This window comes from Mytilus galloprovincialis, chromosome 12 (assembly GCF_965363235.1).
Source record: "Mytilus galloprovincialis chromosome 12, xbMytGall1.hap1.1, whole genome shotgun sequence".
In the NCBI taxonomy this organism is placed as follows: domain Eukaryota; kingdom Metazoa; phylum Mollusca; class Bivalvia; order Mytilida; family Mytilidae; genus Mytilus; species Mytilus galloprovincialis.
The window spans coordinates 61717606-61735073 of NC_134849.1; the positions used below are offsets into that span (position 1 = coordinate 61717606).

Here is a 17468-nt window from a genome sequence, read left to right on the forward strand (position 1 = left end):
TCGTCGTCATAGGTAAAATAGCGATAAACAGATTATCATTGGTCATCTCAACTCATTTGCTTTTCTCGCTTTCGCCGTACCGGCTCAAGCGAGAAAATCAATCTCGTTGAGATGATCAAAGATAATCTATAAGTAATTAAAACATAATGCTGTACCTGTATACACTTTCATGATAAACTAAAGTATCAAAGGTGTAAAATAAGAATATAGAATGAAAACAACACAGTTAAAGCCTCTTGCATAATTAATGAGAAATGTTTGATCACAGATTTATTGGACAATTATAAGAAATGTTATATAGATATATAGGAATGTAGGATGTTGTATGAGTGCCAATGAGACCGCTCTCCATCCAAGTTACGATTTGTAAAAGTAAACCATTTATAGCGTAAAGTATTGCCTTGAACACAAAGCCTTGGCTCAGACTGAACAGCAAGATATAATTGGCCCCAAAATGACTAGTGTCAAACAACTGAAACAGTAAAAACAACAGTCTAGTCTATATAAATGTTCATATTCATGATATTTTTAGATATTAGGACTTGACTATGAGATTCTTAAATATAATATATGTTTATTTTTTGTTTCATTTTTAGTATGCTTTTGCCAGTCAAATGCGTCTCCATGGGTATGATCCTGAAACATCAATGATCTTTGTAGAACCCAGGAAAGTAGGTCAAACTGTAGTTATTTTATTTGGTTTTCAAATCTAAAACAATTTACTCCATGTTTTACTCTTATATTTACAACAGTTTGAAATCAGTAAATATGTTTGCTTATATATACATATACTATTTTCTCTAATTCTGTGGCCTTTCTGTACCCAATGTAAAGACACATTTAATCAATGTGTGGTTGCTGATGATCTGAGTCTGTCAAAAATGAAAAATGTATTTGATAATCTTTAGAGAAGCACTGCGGCAGATTCTTACATATATCCAATAATGATAGATAAAATATCAAATGGACTTTAACATACGATAATATAGGGTTATTGCATGAATATTGGGGAATATTGTCCTGAGTAGAATTTTATATTGCACGAGCTTGTGAGTGCAATACATGTCAGGGGCGTAGCTACCCGGAGGCACGACAGCACGTGCATCCACGTCGTTTTCACAACAAACAAAAAAAAAAAAATAAAAAGCAGAAGAGAGAGAGATGAGTTGGTCAATCGGAATCGGAGACTGTTTTTTCCGTCTATCCCGGATATTAGTTTAACAACCTAGTTACAAGTGTTGATGAAGCTGTTCATTCAGAAAAAGATCGTAGCTCCGAAGTTGCATGCACATTGATTCGGCATGCAAAAAAAGAAATGGCAAAATAAAAATTTATAAATTGAATGTTAAAGGAAACACCTATGTTGTCACTTTTTTTAATTGATGAAATATCATTAAATAACGACATTTGGTTTCAAAATAATTTTTTTTTGTTGATATTATGACAAAATCGGAAGGTTACTTGTATCTTTTACAAGATTTTTACTTTTGAATTTGTAATACTCAGTCTAAGATATGTGGTTTTGGAGCACATTTTACAGTGTACAGTTCATCAGTTTGGAATGAGATGTACCAATCGGCATTAGAATTATCAGATCCCTTCGATATCGTTGAAAATATGCCGAGGCGATGTGGTTGACAGACTACCGGAGCCAATCACCCTGCAACCACGCCAAAACAGTATTGGAAAGTCTCATTATTTTTTGCGTTCATAGACCATATGATAAGGCAACTTGAGCGTGGAGTCGCGTCAAGTTATCAGAAAATCGCTTCTTTGTGCTGTATCTGCTTCATCGTGTTGTAGGAAATATCACAAACGAACAAATCTCAATATTGTCTGAAACATACGAAACTGACCTAGCATGTAATTTTGACGAATTCAATTGGGAGGTCGCTCGATGCCGTATGTAATTGAAAACAAATGTACGATCAACAATGAATAACGAAAGTTACATAGCATTACTGCATATTCATCGGGATTTCAGTGTGAATGTTGACAAAGTAATAGAGAAGTTTGTTTCTGCCCAGACCCGAAGAGCAGATTTTGGACAATTTTGAGTAAATTCTGTATCACAAATATGTGTTGTTTGTGTATTACTATATTCAGAAGATTTATTAATAGTTTTACATTCATAAATTTTTATCTACATATAGCTCCTCTTTTAACCGTCCTATGACCGAAAACCGAAAAAAAATAGTTCTGCATAATACGGTCCCAATTTTTTTTCGCCTCGCTCCGCTTGGCGGTAGTTGCTTCCACATCGTTTCTTTCTAGCTACGCCCCTGCATGTTCTATGAGGGACAACATTCCCCAATATTCATGCAATAACTCTTTTATTGTATAGCAATATAATATTTGAAAGTACAAATTGGTTTAAACTGAAATTTTGACGTTGATGATGTCATGAATTTTGAAGATTTATTGCACTAGTGCAATATTGGAATTTATTGCACGCTAACTTTTGGTTACTTTCTGTGGGAAATATTATATTGCTATACAATAATATAATTATCTCAATTGGAAAAATCATATAATCCACTGGTATCTATATTCAACACTTTTAAAGTTTGTGTTTAGGTTAAGGTACCTTATCAGAATTTTAGAATCTGCCATACTTGAATGGAGAATATGCAACAATTAAAATACTCAGACAACATACAATAATCACTATTTCTTTCTGATGTCAGGCATTTTCTTGTATGAGGTAAACATTTTATAGGAACTTTTGTGATGTCCTGTAATGACGGACATATAGAGATTAGATAAATTCAGTATATACAATGGATTTCAAGACTTAAATTAACACCTCTCATCAGGGAAATCCTAATAAATCCAGAAAGTTGTCTGGTGTAAACCTCTTAAACCCTCAAACAATTCACCGTTTCAGAATCTAATGCATTCTGGGTAATATTTTCAAAAGTGTACACCAAAGCGTGGTGATTGGTTTTAAACGTCCTAAACAATCGAAATTCAACCTATGACGTAACGTTATTTTCATTTTGGGGTACGAACAATGAAATTATCCTTTAGATTCTATAACGGCCAATTAAATCACTGTCAAATAAGAGCTAATTTTCATCCAAATGTTTTTATTTACAGGGAGAATATACATTAAGAACAGAAGACATTTTAGATAAGATAGAAGCAGAAGGAGAATCTATAGCTGTCGTCTGCTTTTCTGGAGTCCAATATTATACAGGACAATTCTTTGACATTCCTACCATAACAAAAGCCGGTCATGAAAAGGTGAAAAAGATATTCCAACAAGTTATATGATTAAGGACAATATTATAGTCAAGTTTGGCTGTATACTTTAATATTGTATTTTTGTCAAATCTTGCTATTTGGACAACAAAGATAAGATATGCAGTAGGACTTACCTTATAGATAACAATTCATTAAACAAAATAAGAGTATGGCTTATAAGCACTACAGACATGCCTGATTGTGCTCTATGGTGTAAAATCATTAAGATCTTTTGGGTGTTATATCCACATGTACATCCATTCTAGTTTTTATGGCATAATGCTAATGAATAAATGAATCAGTCCTTCCATCTGTTTGTGTGTCCAAAACAAATCGTTTCCAGTAATTATCTTTAGTATCCCTTGCGTTATTTAATGACAATATGGATTAGGGAAAGAAGCCCATTGATATTGGGATCAACAGGTAAATGTTATGGTTATATACTGAAATAGAAAATTGTTTCTGAAAAAAAGCAATAGAGTAATAGGTCATGTTTATTCAATTTGTTCCTCCAAGCATGCTAATATTTTGAACCCTTTAAATAATTATTTTACACGTAATAAAGAACACTTTGGGGAGTATCAGTTGACATTTTTTTTTTATCGCAGAAATATCTCTTGGTACAGTTTATGATATTCTGTTGCCTATCTAAGCAGTGGTATATATATATATATTGAACATGAATAATCTATTGAGTGGTTAAACCAATGTTTATTGAGATCATGTCATGTTTGGCAGAGCAGGATTTATTGATGTTATTTTCCTTTCCAAAAATTGCTATTGCATTTAAAAGATATTAAGAGAATAAAAATAACAGTTTTTTATGTTCTTTTTGAATGAAGGGATGTTATGTTGGTTGGGATCTGGCACATGCTGCAGGAAATGTAGAGTTACATTTACATGACTGGGAAGTAGATTTTGCCTGTTGGTGTTCCTACAAGGTAAGATATAAGTTTTTGCATAATTGTGTTCCTTCATGGTAAGAAGCTTAAATAGACATTGCATGTTTGTGTTCTTACAAGGTCAGAAAGTGAATTTGCCTGCAGGTGTTCTTCAACGGTGAGACATTGATTTTGCCTATTGGTATTCTTACAAGGTAAGTTATAGATTTTGTCTGTGTGTGTTCTTTCAAGGTAAGAATTAGACTTTGCCTGTTGGTATTCTTACAAGGTAAGTTATAGATTTTGTCTGTGTGTGTTTTTTCAAGGTAAGAAGTAGACTTTCCCTGTTGTTGTTCTATCAAGGTTACTTAAGAAGTAGACTTTCCCTGTTGGTGTTCTTTCAAGCCAAACATAGACTTTCCCTGTTGGTGTTCTTTCAAGGTAATAAGTAGACTTTCCCTGTTGGTGTTCTTTCAAGGTAATAAGTAGACTTTCCCTGTTGGTGTTCTTTCAAGGTAAGAAGTAGACTTTGCCTGTTGGTGTTCTTTCAAGGTAAGAAGAAGACTTTGTCTGTTGGTGTTTTTTCAAGGTAAGAAGTAGACTTTGCCTGTTGATGTTCTTTCAAGGTAAGAAGTAGACTTTGCCTGTTGATGTTCTTTTAAGGTAAGACATAGACTTTGCCTGTTGATGTTCTTTCAAGGTAAGAAGTAGACTTTGCCTGTTGATGTTCTTTCAAGGTAAGAAGTAGACTATGCCTGTTGATGTTCTTTCAAGGTAAGAAGTAGACAAGAGACCAAATGAAACAGAAATTAACAAAGGTGCTCTTTTAAGGTAATGTATAGACTGTGAGGGATTGTGTTCCTACAAAGTTACTGATTGAAAGTATACGTAGTAGATTTTGTCTGTTTGTGTTCTATGAAAGACTTTGCCTGTTGTTGTTCTTATAAGATATGGTATCAACTTTGTCTTTTTGTGTTCTTTCAATATACATTTGCATGTTGGTGTTCTTAGAAGATGATGTATAGACTTTGCTTGGTGTTATTTTAAAAATAAATCACAGTATACAAATTGTTATTTTACATTCATTTGACTTGGAGCCAGGCTTTTTCCTGGTAGGGTTTGTACTAGATATATATGTTGGCATGAGAAATGGTCATAATAAGAACAAGTTCATATATATTTACTATGTTGACTTAGAATGAGTAAATTAGATCTAACACAGGAAATGAAATATTAACAAAAATAATTTTCAAAAAATCTAAAAATCAGATGTTGAAGCTTATAAATACAAGTCTAAAACAGCATTTAAAAATCAGAAAATCAGGATAGGTAATGATGCAGTGATAACAAGTGTGACTTATCCCTAAAATGAAAGTAACAAAAAAACCCTCTGTTATCCAAATGTTTAGGAACAAAGCAAGACAGAAAAGCTAAGGGCTATTTCATTAAAATGGATATAGGAGGCTAGAACAAGACTTCTAGTATTAAACATCGACTATATAGAATCATTGTAAATTCAGAAAAAACCTGTATACAGATGTATGTATCGAACTTTCAGAATGCGAGTTCTTATTATAGCCTGTCCCATTATTGGAATTGAATAAAAAAAAACTACAATAATTACTGAATTAACTGTTAAGTATTTACAATAAAATCATCATTAAATGTGTTATTGCAAATTAAAGTAGACACTTGTTTCTTGTTTTTTATATAGATTAGATCATTGGTTTTCCCGTTTGAATGGGTTTACACTAGTCATTTTTTGGACACTTTATAGTTTGCTGTTTGGTGTGACACAAGGCTCCATGTTGAAGACAGTACTTTGACTAATATTGGTTTACTTTTACAAATTGTGACTTGGATGGAGAGTTTTCTCATTGACACTCATACCACATCTTCTTATATCTATTAACTCTGAATATTTTTTTTCAGTATATGAATTCAAGTGCTGGTGGATTAGCAAGTATATTTATACACGAGAAACACAAAACCACAGATTTACCGAAGCTGGAGGGCTGGTGGGGACATAAATACTCTACAAGATTTCAGATGAATAATGGTAACCATGATTGTACCATACTTTAGAAGTCGCAGCAATATATATATAGTGCAATCACCTTGTCCATCCATTCCAGACCTTGTTTTTTTCATTTATCTGATAAATATGTTCTTGGATTTAAAGATGTACTTATAATGTGAAATTAAAAAAATCTAGAATTTAAAACTGATAATATAAATCAGAATAATGTTAGTTGAGGAACAAAATAAGCTAGAAATATTGATAGGTTATGGAACTCTTTTTCGAGTTATTGAATTTTTTAAAAAATGGCAGGAAAAGACTGACTGACTTTTGCCTTATACATGTATTTAGCATTGGCATTTATTAGGGTCTCAAAATTTGAGGAGCTATTGAATTTCAAAGTCTTCAATTTATGAAAAGAAAAGAAGGTGATATGGGACAAAATATTTTACCGTATATTGCATGAAAAAACCAAAGAAGTCCAAACATCTGACAAAAATTTATAAACTTGACCTGAGTACATCCTTAAGTACTGAATTTCTAAAGACCATGGAATTAGGAATCTATGAAAAGACAAATATTCCTTAATTTCCTGTTTAGAACTGACATAGATAAATGAACTTCTAAATGGATATTTTGTCCTAAATTGGCACAAGAACTGTTAGTCATGTAGCAACAGAAGAGAATCAGAATATTCATACTGCTGTCTATAAACATCATTGACTTGTTGTAGTCTATATCAAAACTACTAAAGAACACATTTAGATGATCAAATATTTAATAAGATGATAAAATTGAGAATGGAAATGGTGAATGTGCCAAAGAGACAACAACCCGACCATAGAAAAAAAACAACAGCAGAAGGTCACCAACAGGTCTTCAATGTAGCGAGAAATTCCCACACCCGGAGGCGTCCTTCAGCTGGCCCCTAAACAAATATATACTAGTTCAGTGATAATGAACGCCATACTAATTTCCAAATTGTACACAAGAAACTAAAATAAAAAATCATACAAGACTAACAAAGGCCAGAGGCTCCTGACTTGGGACTGGCACAAAAATGCGGCGGGGTTCAACATGTTTATGATGTTTGTATTTTCCATTCTCAATTTCATTATGCCCCTGTAACTGAGCCCTGCAACTGAGAATTGGGGGGGATGTTGTTTCACCCCTGTCTGTCCGTTCGTCTGTCTATCCTTCTGTTTGTCTCATTATGGGTATATATATTCCACATAACGCCTCCTACAGTTTAAATCCTAGAAAACTTTAACTTTGATGACTGTTTGTACATAATAATTGCTCTTTTTGGGAGATTGTTGACCTTTGTCCTTTTTTGGAGTATTTACTTGCATAAGAGGAGTTTTTCTAGATACCTCCTCCTACGGTTTGAATACTAGGAAGTTTTAATTTTCCTGTCTGTTTGGACATATATTGTAGGTGTGCATGTGGTCAGAGTTTTGATTTTACTAATATATGCTTTTTTGGGAGATAGTTGAACGTTGACATTTTTGGGGTATAAGCAGTTAACACTTTCCATCTGCGGGGGCATTAATTGTGTCTCTCAGACACAATAGTGTCTCAAAGAAAGTCCTACATTGATTTTGTTATACTACAGTCACTTCAGAGTAGAGTAGAGGGCCGTCACTTTGTCTAGTTAATTTTGTGTTTGTCCACGTCCCAGTGAAGGAAATAAAATAAAGTTTCTCAACATTTTTATCATTTGGGAAGTGACAGGCAAAATGTAATTGAAATGTCATTAGGTAATTTGATGCATCCCTAAGGTACACACAAACATGGAATCTTGGAACTAAATATGATTGTACTGAGTCTTAATTTGTTTAGAACCATTTTTTAACAAACTGATTTTTTTCTCATATTCTTAACTATCATGACTATAAAAACTGTGTTTTAATCGGTATGATTTTTGTTTTATTTTTAGAACATGACCCTATTCCAGGCGCATATCACTATAGGATTAGTAATACACCAGGCCTGTTATGTGCTCCTTTAAAAGCAAGTCTAGAGGTTAGTTACTTTTTTCATAATACGCCTGAATTTCTGTATACTGGACTTCTGGCGACTCTTGGTAAACCAATATACCTTGTGATGTCATCTATATTTTTAATGAATTTACTGATATGGTCCGAGACCACAATTATTTCGTAGTGCTTTTCATTTAGACAATAAATGCAAATTAAAAAAAATCCCACCTGCACTTTCTGAAAAAAATATTTACATTGTGTTGTACTACTTTTGGGACAAAAGTCAAAATTATAGAAACCTTCATTGGCTCTAACTCAAAATATGGACAATTTTATGTTAAGGGGGTCTTGAAATCTTTTGACAGCTTCCGAAGTGCTAATTTTTAACCTTTTTCAACTGGACCAAATCACTACTTTATTTTAGAATTCATGAATTTTAGAATTCATTACCCAATATTTTTGACAGTGTCATTTCATCCCTTGACTTACTATTTGAGGCATAAAACATGGAGAAATACATTTGGGAGGGGTATAAAAAATATTAGCAAGTAACACACTGTCCACACTAGGGACTACATTCGTGGACAACGAAAATCAAGGGACGACAATTGTGGTCTCGGACCATATTGTTCAAAGTTTTCAAAAATTGTATTTTTAAGATTGCTTATTTGAAAAAAAAAATCTGCAAATACAAAAGATGTTCCCAAAAAACATAAAAAAAATAATTGAAATGAGAATTAATGTGTTGTTACTGTCAAAGAGACAATATGATATCTATAAAATTCCCACAAATATAAATGATCGGAAACAGAAAATATAATGCACTGACAATTTTGATATAAATAAGGTAAGCTTTGTATTAGGTCAATTGTCAACTGGATTTATCAACCCAAAGAAGTGTATCTACCTCAGACTTGGGCCTCAGTCAATATACTTCTTTATATATATAAGGTCAATATATTCTTGTATTGACTTCATTCAATTGTATAATATCCAAATACAGCTAGAAGTACAAGTTCTGAGGCAAGGCAAAAAAATGACATTAGAGATTATTATCAGTAATTATGATACTCCTGAAATTCTTATTTTTGTGCAGTAAACTGGATTCTGATGTGACGACCTTATTTTGCTTTTTAACAAAGCCGTGTTCTAATTGGCACAAAATATATTTGACACATGAGCACAAACTATAACTGTTTACATTCTTGTTATTTTCATTTGTATCCTCATAAAATATTTACATTATAGCTGCTTACATAAACTTATCATATATTGTTAATTCAAACCTAATATGTTCACTCCTGTTTTTGGTGGGGATCACACCATGTTAATATCACTAGTTCTGTGGACTGTATTTTGGACTAATGTTTGTCTTCCTGGTTTTGTAGGGGATCACTTTAGTACAATATTTGGTTCTGTGATCTGTATTTTAGACTGTTATTTGAATTTCTGTTTTTATTTTTATGCCCCACCTACGATAGTAGAGGGGCATTATGTTTTCTGGTCTGTGCGTCTGTCCGTCCGTCCGTCCGTCTGTCCGTTCGTTCGTCCGTCCGTCTGTCCCGCTTCAGGTTAAAGTTTTTGGTCAAGGTAGTTTATGATGAAGTTTAAGTCCAATCGACTTCAAACTTAGTACACATGTCCCCTATGATATGATCTTTCTAATTTTAATGCCAAATTAGAGTTTTTACCCCAATTTCACGGTCCACTGAACATGGAAAATGATAGTGCGAGTGGGGCATTCGTGTACTGAGGACACATTCTTGTTGTCACATGGTTTTACATTTTTTTTTAATTAAAGTTTTGATTGTCCCCTTGGTGTTTACATTGATTGTTTTAATTAGGGCCCCGCCGACGGCGGGTCGCCCTATAGTGATCAGTCTGTCCGTCCGTCCGTCTGTCCGTCCGTCCGTCTGTCCGTCCGTAACACTTTCGTGTCCGCTCCATATCTAGAGAACCGTTATGATTTCATACTTAATACTTAACATGATTATTAACCAACACCAGAGGGTGTGTCATGTTGTATGTACAACTTCCTAGGTCAAAGGCTTTGGTTTCAGTTGACAACCCCGTGTCCTGTGGTGAAGATCGTGTCCGCTCCATATCTAGATAACCATTATGATTTCAAAGTTTATACTTGACATCCATTTTAACAACCACCAGAGGGTGTGTCATGATGTATGTACAACTTCCTAGGTCAAAGGTCAAGGTCAAAAACTTTGGTTTCGAGTTGACAATCCTGTGTCCTGTGGTGAAGATCGTGTCCGCTCCATATCTAGATAATCGTTATGATTTCAAAGTATATACTTGTCATACATTTTAACCACCACCAGAGGGCATGTCATGATGTATGTACAACTTCCTAGGTCAAAGGTCAACGTCAAAAAAACTTTGGTTTCAGTTGACAACCCTGTGTCCTGTGGTGAAGATTGTGTCCGCTCTATATCTTGAAAACCGTTATGATTTAAAATATTATACTTGACATCTATTTTAACCAACACCAGAGGGTGTGTCATGATATATGTACCACTTCCTAGGTCAAAGGTCTGTCTGTCTGTTGGTCTGTCCATCGCTAACAAATTTGATCCACATTATATTTTGAGAGGACAGCTGTTATTATTTCATACTTTATACCTGACAAACATTTTCAACTTAACATATATATTAACCAACACAAGAGAATGTGTCATAATGTATGCATCCTAGGTCTAAGATCAGTCTGTCGGTCTGTCCATCTGTTCGTTGTTCTTAACAAATTGTGTCCGCTCTACCTCTCGAGAACCATTAATATTTCATACTTTATACTTGGTGGGTCATAATATATTGAAGGCATAATTCTAAAAATATGTGACAAATATCAATTGGGCAGTACCTTTAAACATATTGTTCAAACATCAATCCATATATCCAGAAGTCACCTTAGAGTATAGTAATCAATGAGTTCACATCATGCAGTCATATCACTATTATACTATGAAAGTAAGATGAGAATATTTATCAGTTTTAACTTAAAATCTTAGATCAAAATCACACATGAGAATATGTAATAACTTCAAATAATGCTTCATATCAGATTATCCATACAACTTATTTACCCCACGTTATTGACAGCGGGGCCCACAGAGATGGCTCCCATCTCAATGATATCTAGTTTTTGCAAAATTGAGAAAAATCCTGTTAAATTATTGCCATTCTAACCCTGCCACAATTTTTGCAATATTGAGAAAAAATCCTGTTAAATTATTGCGATTCTAACCCTGCCACAATTTTTGCAATATTGAGAAAAATCCTGTTAAATTATTGCGATTCTAACCCTGCCATAATTTTTGCAATATTGAGAAAAATCCTGTTAATTTATTGCGATTCTAACCCTGCCACAATTTTTGCAATATTGAGAAAAAATCCAGTTAAATTATTGCGATTCTAACCCTGCCACAATTTTTGCAATATTGAGAAAAATCCTGTTAAATTATTGCCATTCTAACCCTGCCACAATTTTTGCAATATTGAGAAAAAATCCTGTTAAATTATTGCGATTTTAACCCTGCCACAATTTTTGCAATATTGAGAAAAATCCTGTTAAATTATTGCGATTCTAACCCTGCGACAATTTTTGCAATAATAAAAACATTGCAAATAAATTTCTAAATTTACAATATGTCTATATATTTTGTGGTCTTTATTCCTTTTATGTACCAAGTACCAGGTTATAGTTTTTGGTTAAAGTAGTTCGATAATTTATGAATATTGGTAATGATATAATGTCATTTATTTCATAATTGCAGATATTTAACAAAACATCTATGCCAGAGATAAAAGCAAAATCCAAACTTTTGACCGCTTACTTAGAGATGAGAATCAAAAATAAATATCCAAAGGATCCTAAACATATTGCCGATGGAACGTCGACGGATTGGAAACATGTCCATGTAGATATTCTTACTCCAGCAGATATAAACAGAAGAGGAGCTCAGTTATCTTTGTCGTTTTCAATCAACATCACCCATGTGTTTGAGGAATTGGAAAAAAGAGGAGTTGTGGTAAGATCTTCACATCTTTCAGTCCAAGCCATATATGGGGTTGAAATTGTTTGAAAATTAAGCTGTTTTAAAGCTTTTCAAATTTTGTGTCCTTTTCTGTCAATAATTTGATTCAAGTTATTGAAAATAAAAACATTGCAGTAAAAAATTGAAAACACTACGTTTAATAATTTCTTGCATCCAAAGCGCTTTTCTGGATTTTCCATCATCAGGAACGCTCAAAGCCAAATACTTGAAATCCGAAGATGTATAAGTACTGAATCCATTGAAGAGCTATATGTCAAAAATACCTAAAATAGATAGCCAAATTCATCTAAAGCCAACTTTGCCTGAGGAAGTTGAAACCTTTATAGTTTCTTAAAAATTTATCAATTTATAAACAGACAATTTTAGTTAAGTTTGTGTAATCATGTCAGTACCGAAATACTGACTACTGAGCTGATGGACTGATAGTCCACCAGCAGAGGTATTGTCCCAGTGATGTAAAAATTGAAAACAACATGTTTAATAATTTTTTGCCTCCGAAGCGCTTTTCTTGATTAATTACCTTCTTCAAATTCAATATAAATCTATCAATCTGTTGTTTTTGTTGAGCCTGTGAGATTCTTCCTCATCCTCATATGCATTTAAACATTTAGGTTCAGAGTGTGTTGATAAAGTTTTTAGACATCAATAAATTTGTAAAATCTTATTTGAAAAGAGCTATTGTTATATTTTATTTTAATATTTCAGTTAGATGAACGTTAACCAAGTGTAATAAGAAACTATTGTTATATTTTATTTTTACATTTCAGTGTGATGAACGTAAACCAAGTGTAATAAGAATCTCTCCTGCGCCTCTTTATTGCTCGTTTGAAGACGTCCACAGATTTATGATTTATCTAGATGAAGCGCTGCAAGCTGTTTCTAACAACCTGGGAAGATGATAAAGGGACTCAATCTTGAATTTTAAATTGTTATCTATTTTTTTAGTACCAATTGTTTTGTATTAATCAGCCATTTTAAAACAGCAAACACTTTTGCTATCTAAAATATTTTTTGTTGATTTTCTATATTTTTTACAAATATTGTTATTTTTTAAAATATCATATTTTTAAACAACCTAAGAAACACTTATTCAGACAGTAAATTGCAATATCCTAGATTATACTTAATGTGTGTACGAGTTGAAGAATGAAAATGAAAAATTATTGCCATTATTTACATTCACTAATTGTACAACTTTTTACTAGCTGCTCTCTTTGATTAAGAATCTAATATGTGGATTTATTCATATTCTTGGATACCAATATTGATGATGGAGGAAAACAATTTTTGCATTAAGTCTATATAAAAAAATAACACAGCACTTTATAAAGTTCAAGGGTTTGAAGCACTTTTCTGGATTAACCTTCATCGGGAAGGCTCAAACCACAAATTTGAAAGCTAAGGATGTATAAGAATTGAAAAAGTTGAAGAGTATTTGACCAAAAAATACATAAAAATGATATCCAAATCTATCTTAGGTCTTGGGCTGAGGGAGTTGAAACCTATGCTTAGTCTCTCAATAATTTCTTAATTTAAAATCAGGCATTTTTAGAAATGTTTGGTATAAATTATGTCAGTACCAAAGTAAAAATTTGTATATAATGGAACATTTCTATATTAACAAGTTTCACAAAATACATACTATTTTTGAATAATTATTTTTTCACTAATGATATACAGTGGATTCATTTATTTTTGTGGGTATTAATTTTCATGGATTAAGGAAAACTTGCAGTTTCGTGGATATTTGATTTCATGGTTTTGCCTATCTCTGGATGCAAAACCTATAGAAAAATTTGTAATTAGTTAAACATTTGTGGTTCAACTGTACCCACGAAACTCACAAAAATCGGTATGCAATGATAAATCGTGAATCCACAGTAGTCATTCATACTGTTATTCCAGTCAAGATTGTATATTAATAATGTAAACAGTAAGTTTGAAATCAATGTCCAGTTTTCTAGCAGATTTCTTTTCTTTATCATGTTTATGAAAAAAAAAGATGTGTTTATACATAACTGTGACATTGAAATAAAACACACAAATCAAAATATTAGAGGTTAACAGCTTTCGTTTTAAGTCAGATGGCAAGCACTGTGTCCAGGATTTTATCACCCAGAATCTGACATTTTCACATAGGTATAGATATTATAATTATCAATATTTATATACTGAGCGTTAGTGGTATGTAAAATGTAGACTCCTTTGAGAAGTTTTTATTGTACCTCAATCAATGAAAATAATCATAATATTGAACAGACAAGTGCCCATCAGATGGATGTTGACCAATTGTTAGCAAATTGTATAATTATATTACTTGGAAACTGGGGCCAGAAACGGTGAATACATGTAATCAATTATAAATGCATATTGTGTTTACAATAAAAGTAAATTATAGTATGTTGTTGCAGTTTTTGTCGAGCCTGCAACTTTTTTCGCAGAAAGCTCGACATAGGGATAGTGATCTGGCGGCGACGGCAGCGCTAGCTAACTTCTTTAAAGCTTTATATTTTAGAAGGTGGAACACCTGGATGCTTCATATTTTGTATATAGATGCCTCATGTTATGAAGTTTCCGTCAGTCACATATCCAATGTCCTTGACCTCATTTTCATGGTTCAGTGACTACTTGAAAAAAATGTTAAGATTGTTTGTAATGTTAAATTCTCTCTTATTATAAGTAATAGGATAACTATATATGGTATGTGCGTAGCTTGCAAGGTCCTCATGCCCGTCAGACAGTTTTCACTTTACCTCGACCTCATTTCATGGATCAGTGAACAAGGTTAAGTTTTGGTTGTCAAGTCCATATCTCAGATACTATAAGCAATAGGTCTAGTATATTCGGTGTATGGAAGGACTGTAAGGTGTACATGTCCAACTGGCAGGTGTCATCTGACCTTGACCTCATTTTCATGGTTCAGTGGTTATAGTTAAGTTTTTGTGTTTTGGTCTGTTTTTCTTATACTGTATGCAATAGGTCTACTATATTTGGTGTATGGCATGATTGTAAGGTGTACATGTCTAGCTGGTAGGCTTCATCTGACCTTGATCTAATTTTCATGGTTCAGTGGTCAAAGTTAAGTTTTTGAGTTTTGGTCTTTTTTTCTAATACTTTATGCAATAGGTCAACTATATTTGTTGTATGGAAGAATTGTTAGCTGTTCATCTCTGTCTAGCATGGTTTATCTGACCTTGACCTGGTTTTCATGGTTCATTGGTCAATGTTAAGTTTTTTTGGTTAATGTTAGGTTTATGTGACAGTTGTAATAAAGCTTTATATTTAGGACTATCAACATAATATCAATGATTAGTAAAGAAGGCGAAACATTTCAGCGTGTGCATTATTGTATAACATATTATATAGATCTGACCAGTTATAACAAGAGGAGATGTGATCAGATTGAGTGAATCTTAGATATAAGTTAACTATAGTTAGTTGTGTTGGTTTTATAACATATACTATAGATCTAACCAGTCATAACAAGAGGATGTAAGATCAACACCAGTGAATCCTAGATACAAGTTAAATTGAGAATTAAAATGGGGAATTTGTCAAAAAGAAAACAACCCAACCAAAGGCCACCAATGGGTTCTTCAGACAACACAGCGAGAAAATTCTGCACACTGAGGCGGGCTTCTTTGAAAAGTTTGAGATCTCCCTAAAGGAAAAGATGTTCTATAATAGAACCTGTGACACATAGTTTTTGTTTCGCCTTGAGTAAGAGCAAGACTCAGCTATGGTGTTTGATGGTGTCAACAATCTTTACAAGCTAAATATTTAGTCATGTGAAAGGGGGATCAAAATAGTAAATGCATGATATTTTGTATGTTGTTTACAAGAATTTGCAGTTTCATTTCCTTGGGGATTTTTTGCTACATTCCATTCATTCATGGTCTATTGACTTAAAAAAAAAAGTTTAATTATCACTTATCAGCCGAAGGCCACCAATGGGTCTTCAATGTAGCGAGAAACTCCCGCACCTGTAGTCGTCCTTCAGCTGGCCCCTTAAAAATGTGTATACTAGTATAGTGATAATGGACGTCATACTAAACTCCGAATTATACACAAGAAACTAAAATTAAAAATCATACAAGACTAACAAAGGCCAGAGGCTCCTGACTTGGGACAGGCGCAAAATTGCGGCGGGGTTAAACATGTTTATGAGATCTCAACCCTCTCTCTATATCTCTAGCCAATCTGAGACTACTATAACACAGTTATAGTAGTCTCAGAGCCAATGTAGAAAAGTAAACGCATAACAATACGCACATTAAAATTCAGTTCAAAAGAAGTCCGAGTCCAACCGATTGAAAGATTATGTCTTAATCATAATTCAGTGTTCTCCCCAGAAATTTTGGATAGCATCACATTTTGCCTAAAAAAAATAACTGTATTTTTTTTAATGTCGTTTGTCGCGTCGCGTTGATACTCTATTTCCTTTATATGTTTTAGTTTATATTGTTCAATTCATAACTGAGAATACAATTAAACTATAACCACAAAAACAGTTGTTTCAGTTTATGTTTTCTTTATTCATTTATTGTTACAGAATTATTTTTTTCCTCTTGTGCCAAATAAAAATAAATATGTGGTTTCAGTTACCCAACAGTAAGTCAAGTAAATGAATGGTTCATTATAGATCAACCTGTTTATACACAAAACTAAATATCTAGTACACAAATTAACTATTTTTATATTATATCAAGTAAAGATAAAGTAGCAAAAGTAGCAAAAAAAATCAATTTGATATGAAAATTAGGCACAATCCCTCCCGTTAGGGGTTTAGTATCATACTATCATAAAATATATGAGAAGAACATAACACGTGTCATGCCAAAAACTGATTTTTTTCTAAATAAATGTGTTTAGTTCCGATGCAAAGACCCTATAAGTGAATCAATATTAAAGCCAAATATGCAATCTTTAATGACCTGACAACAGTATCGTAACTATATCCCTTCTTTATAAGTCTGTTTAAAGGTTTTGTAAGCTTTTGAGGTGAATACTGACCGTTTTGTGCTTTGTAAAGAATATTACCATAAAAGATTGGATGTGAAATACCTGAACGTAAAAGATGTCTGCATGTTGAGTTATATTTACGAATGATTTCCTTATACCGATGATAAAATTTAGTAAATGTTTTGACTAGTTTGCGATATTCTACCTCAGAAATAAATTACCTTATATATATAATTAGCTGTATTTGGCGAAACTTGTAGGAATTTTTGGTCCTCAATGATTTTCAACTTCGTACTTTATTTGACCTTTT

General features: G+C 32.9%; 1 protein-coding gene across 1 annotated transcript; it reads left to right on the top strand.

The window, feature by feature from the left end:
- Window positions 1-536: 536 nt before the first annotated feature.
- LOC143054489 (kynureninase-like) lies at window positions 537-13383 on the top strand. Its single transcript, XM_076227515.1, has 7 exons — window positions 537-671; window positions 3100-3246; window positions 4089-4187; window positions 6060-6186; window positions 8087-8172; window positions 11915-12169; window positions 12964-13383. Exons 1-7 carry the CDS (start codon window positions 615-617, stop codon window positions 13093-13095), a joined length of 903 nt encoding a protein of 300 aa, XP_076083630.1. The 5' UTR covers window positions 537-614; the 3' UTR covers window positions 13096-13383.
- Window positions 13384-17468: the final 4085 nt, after the last annotated feature.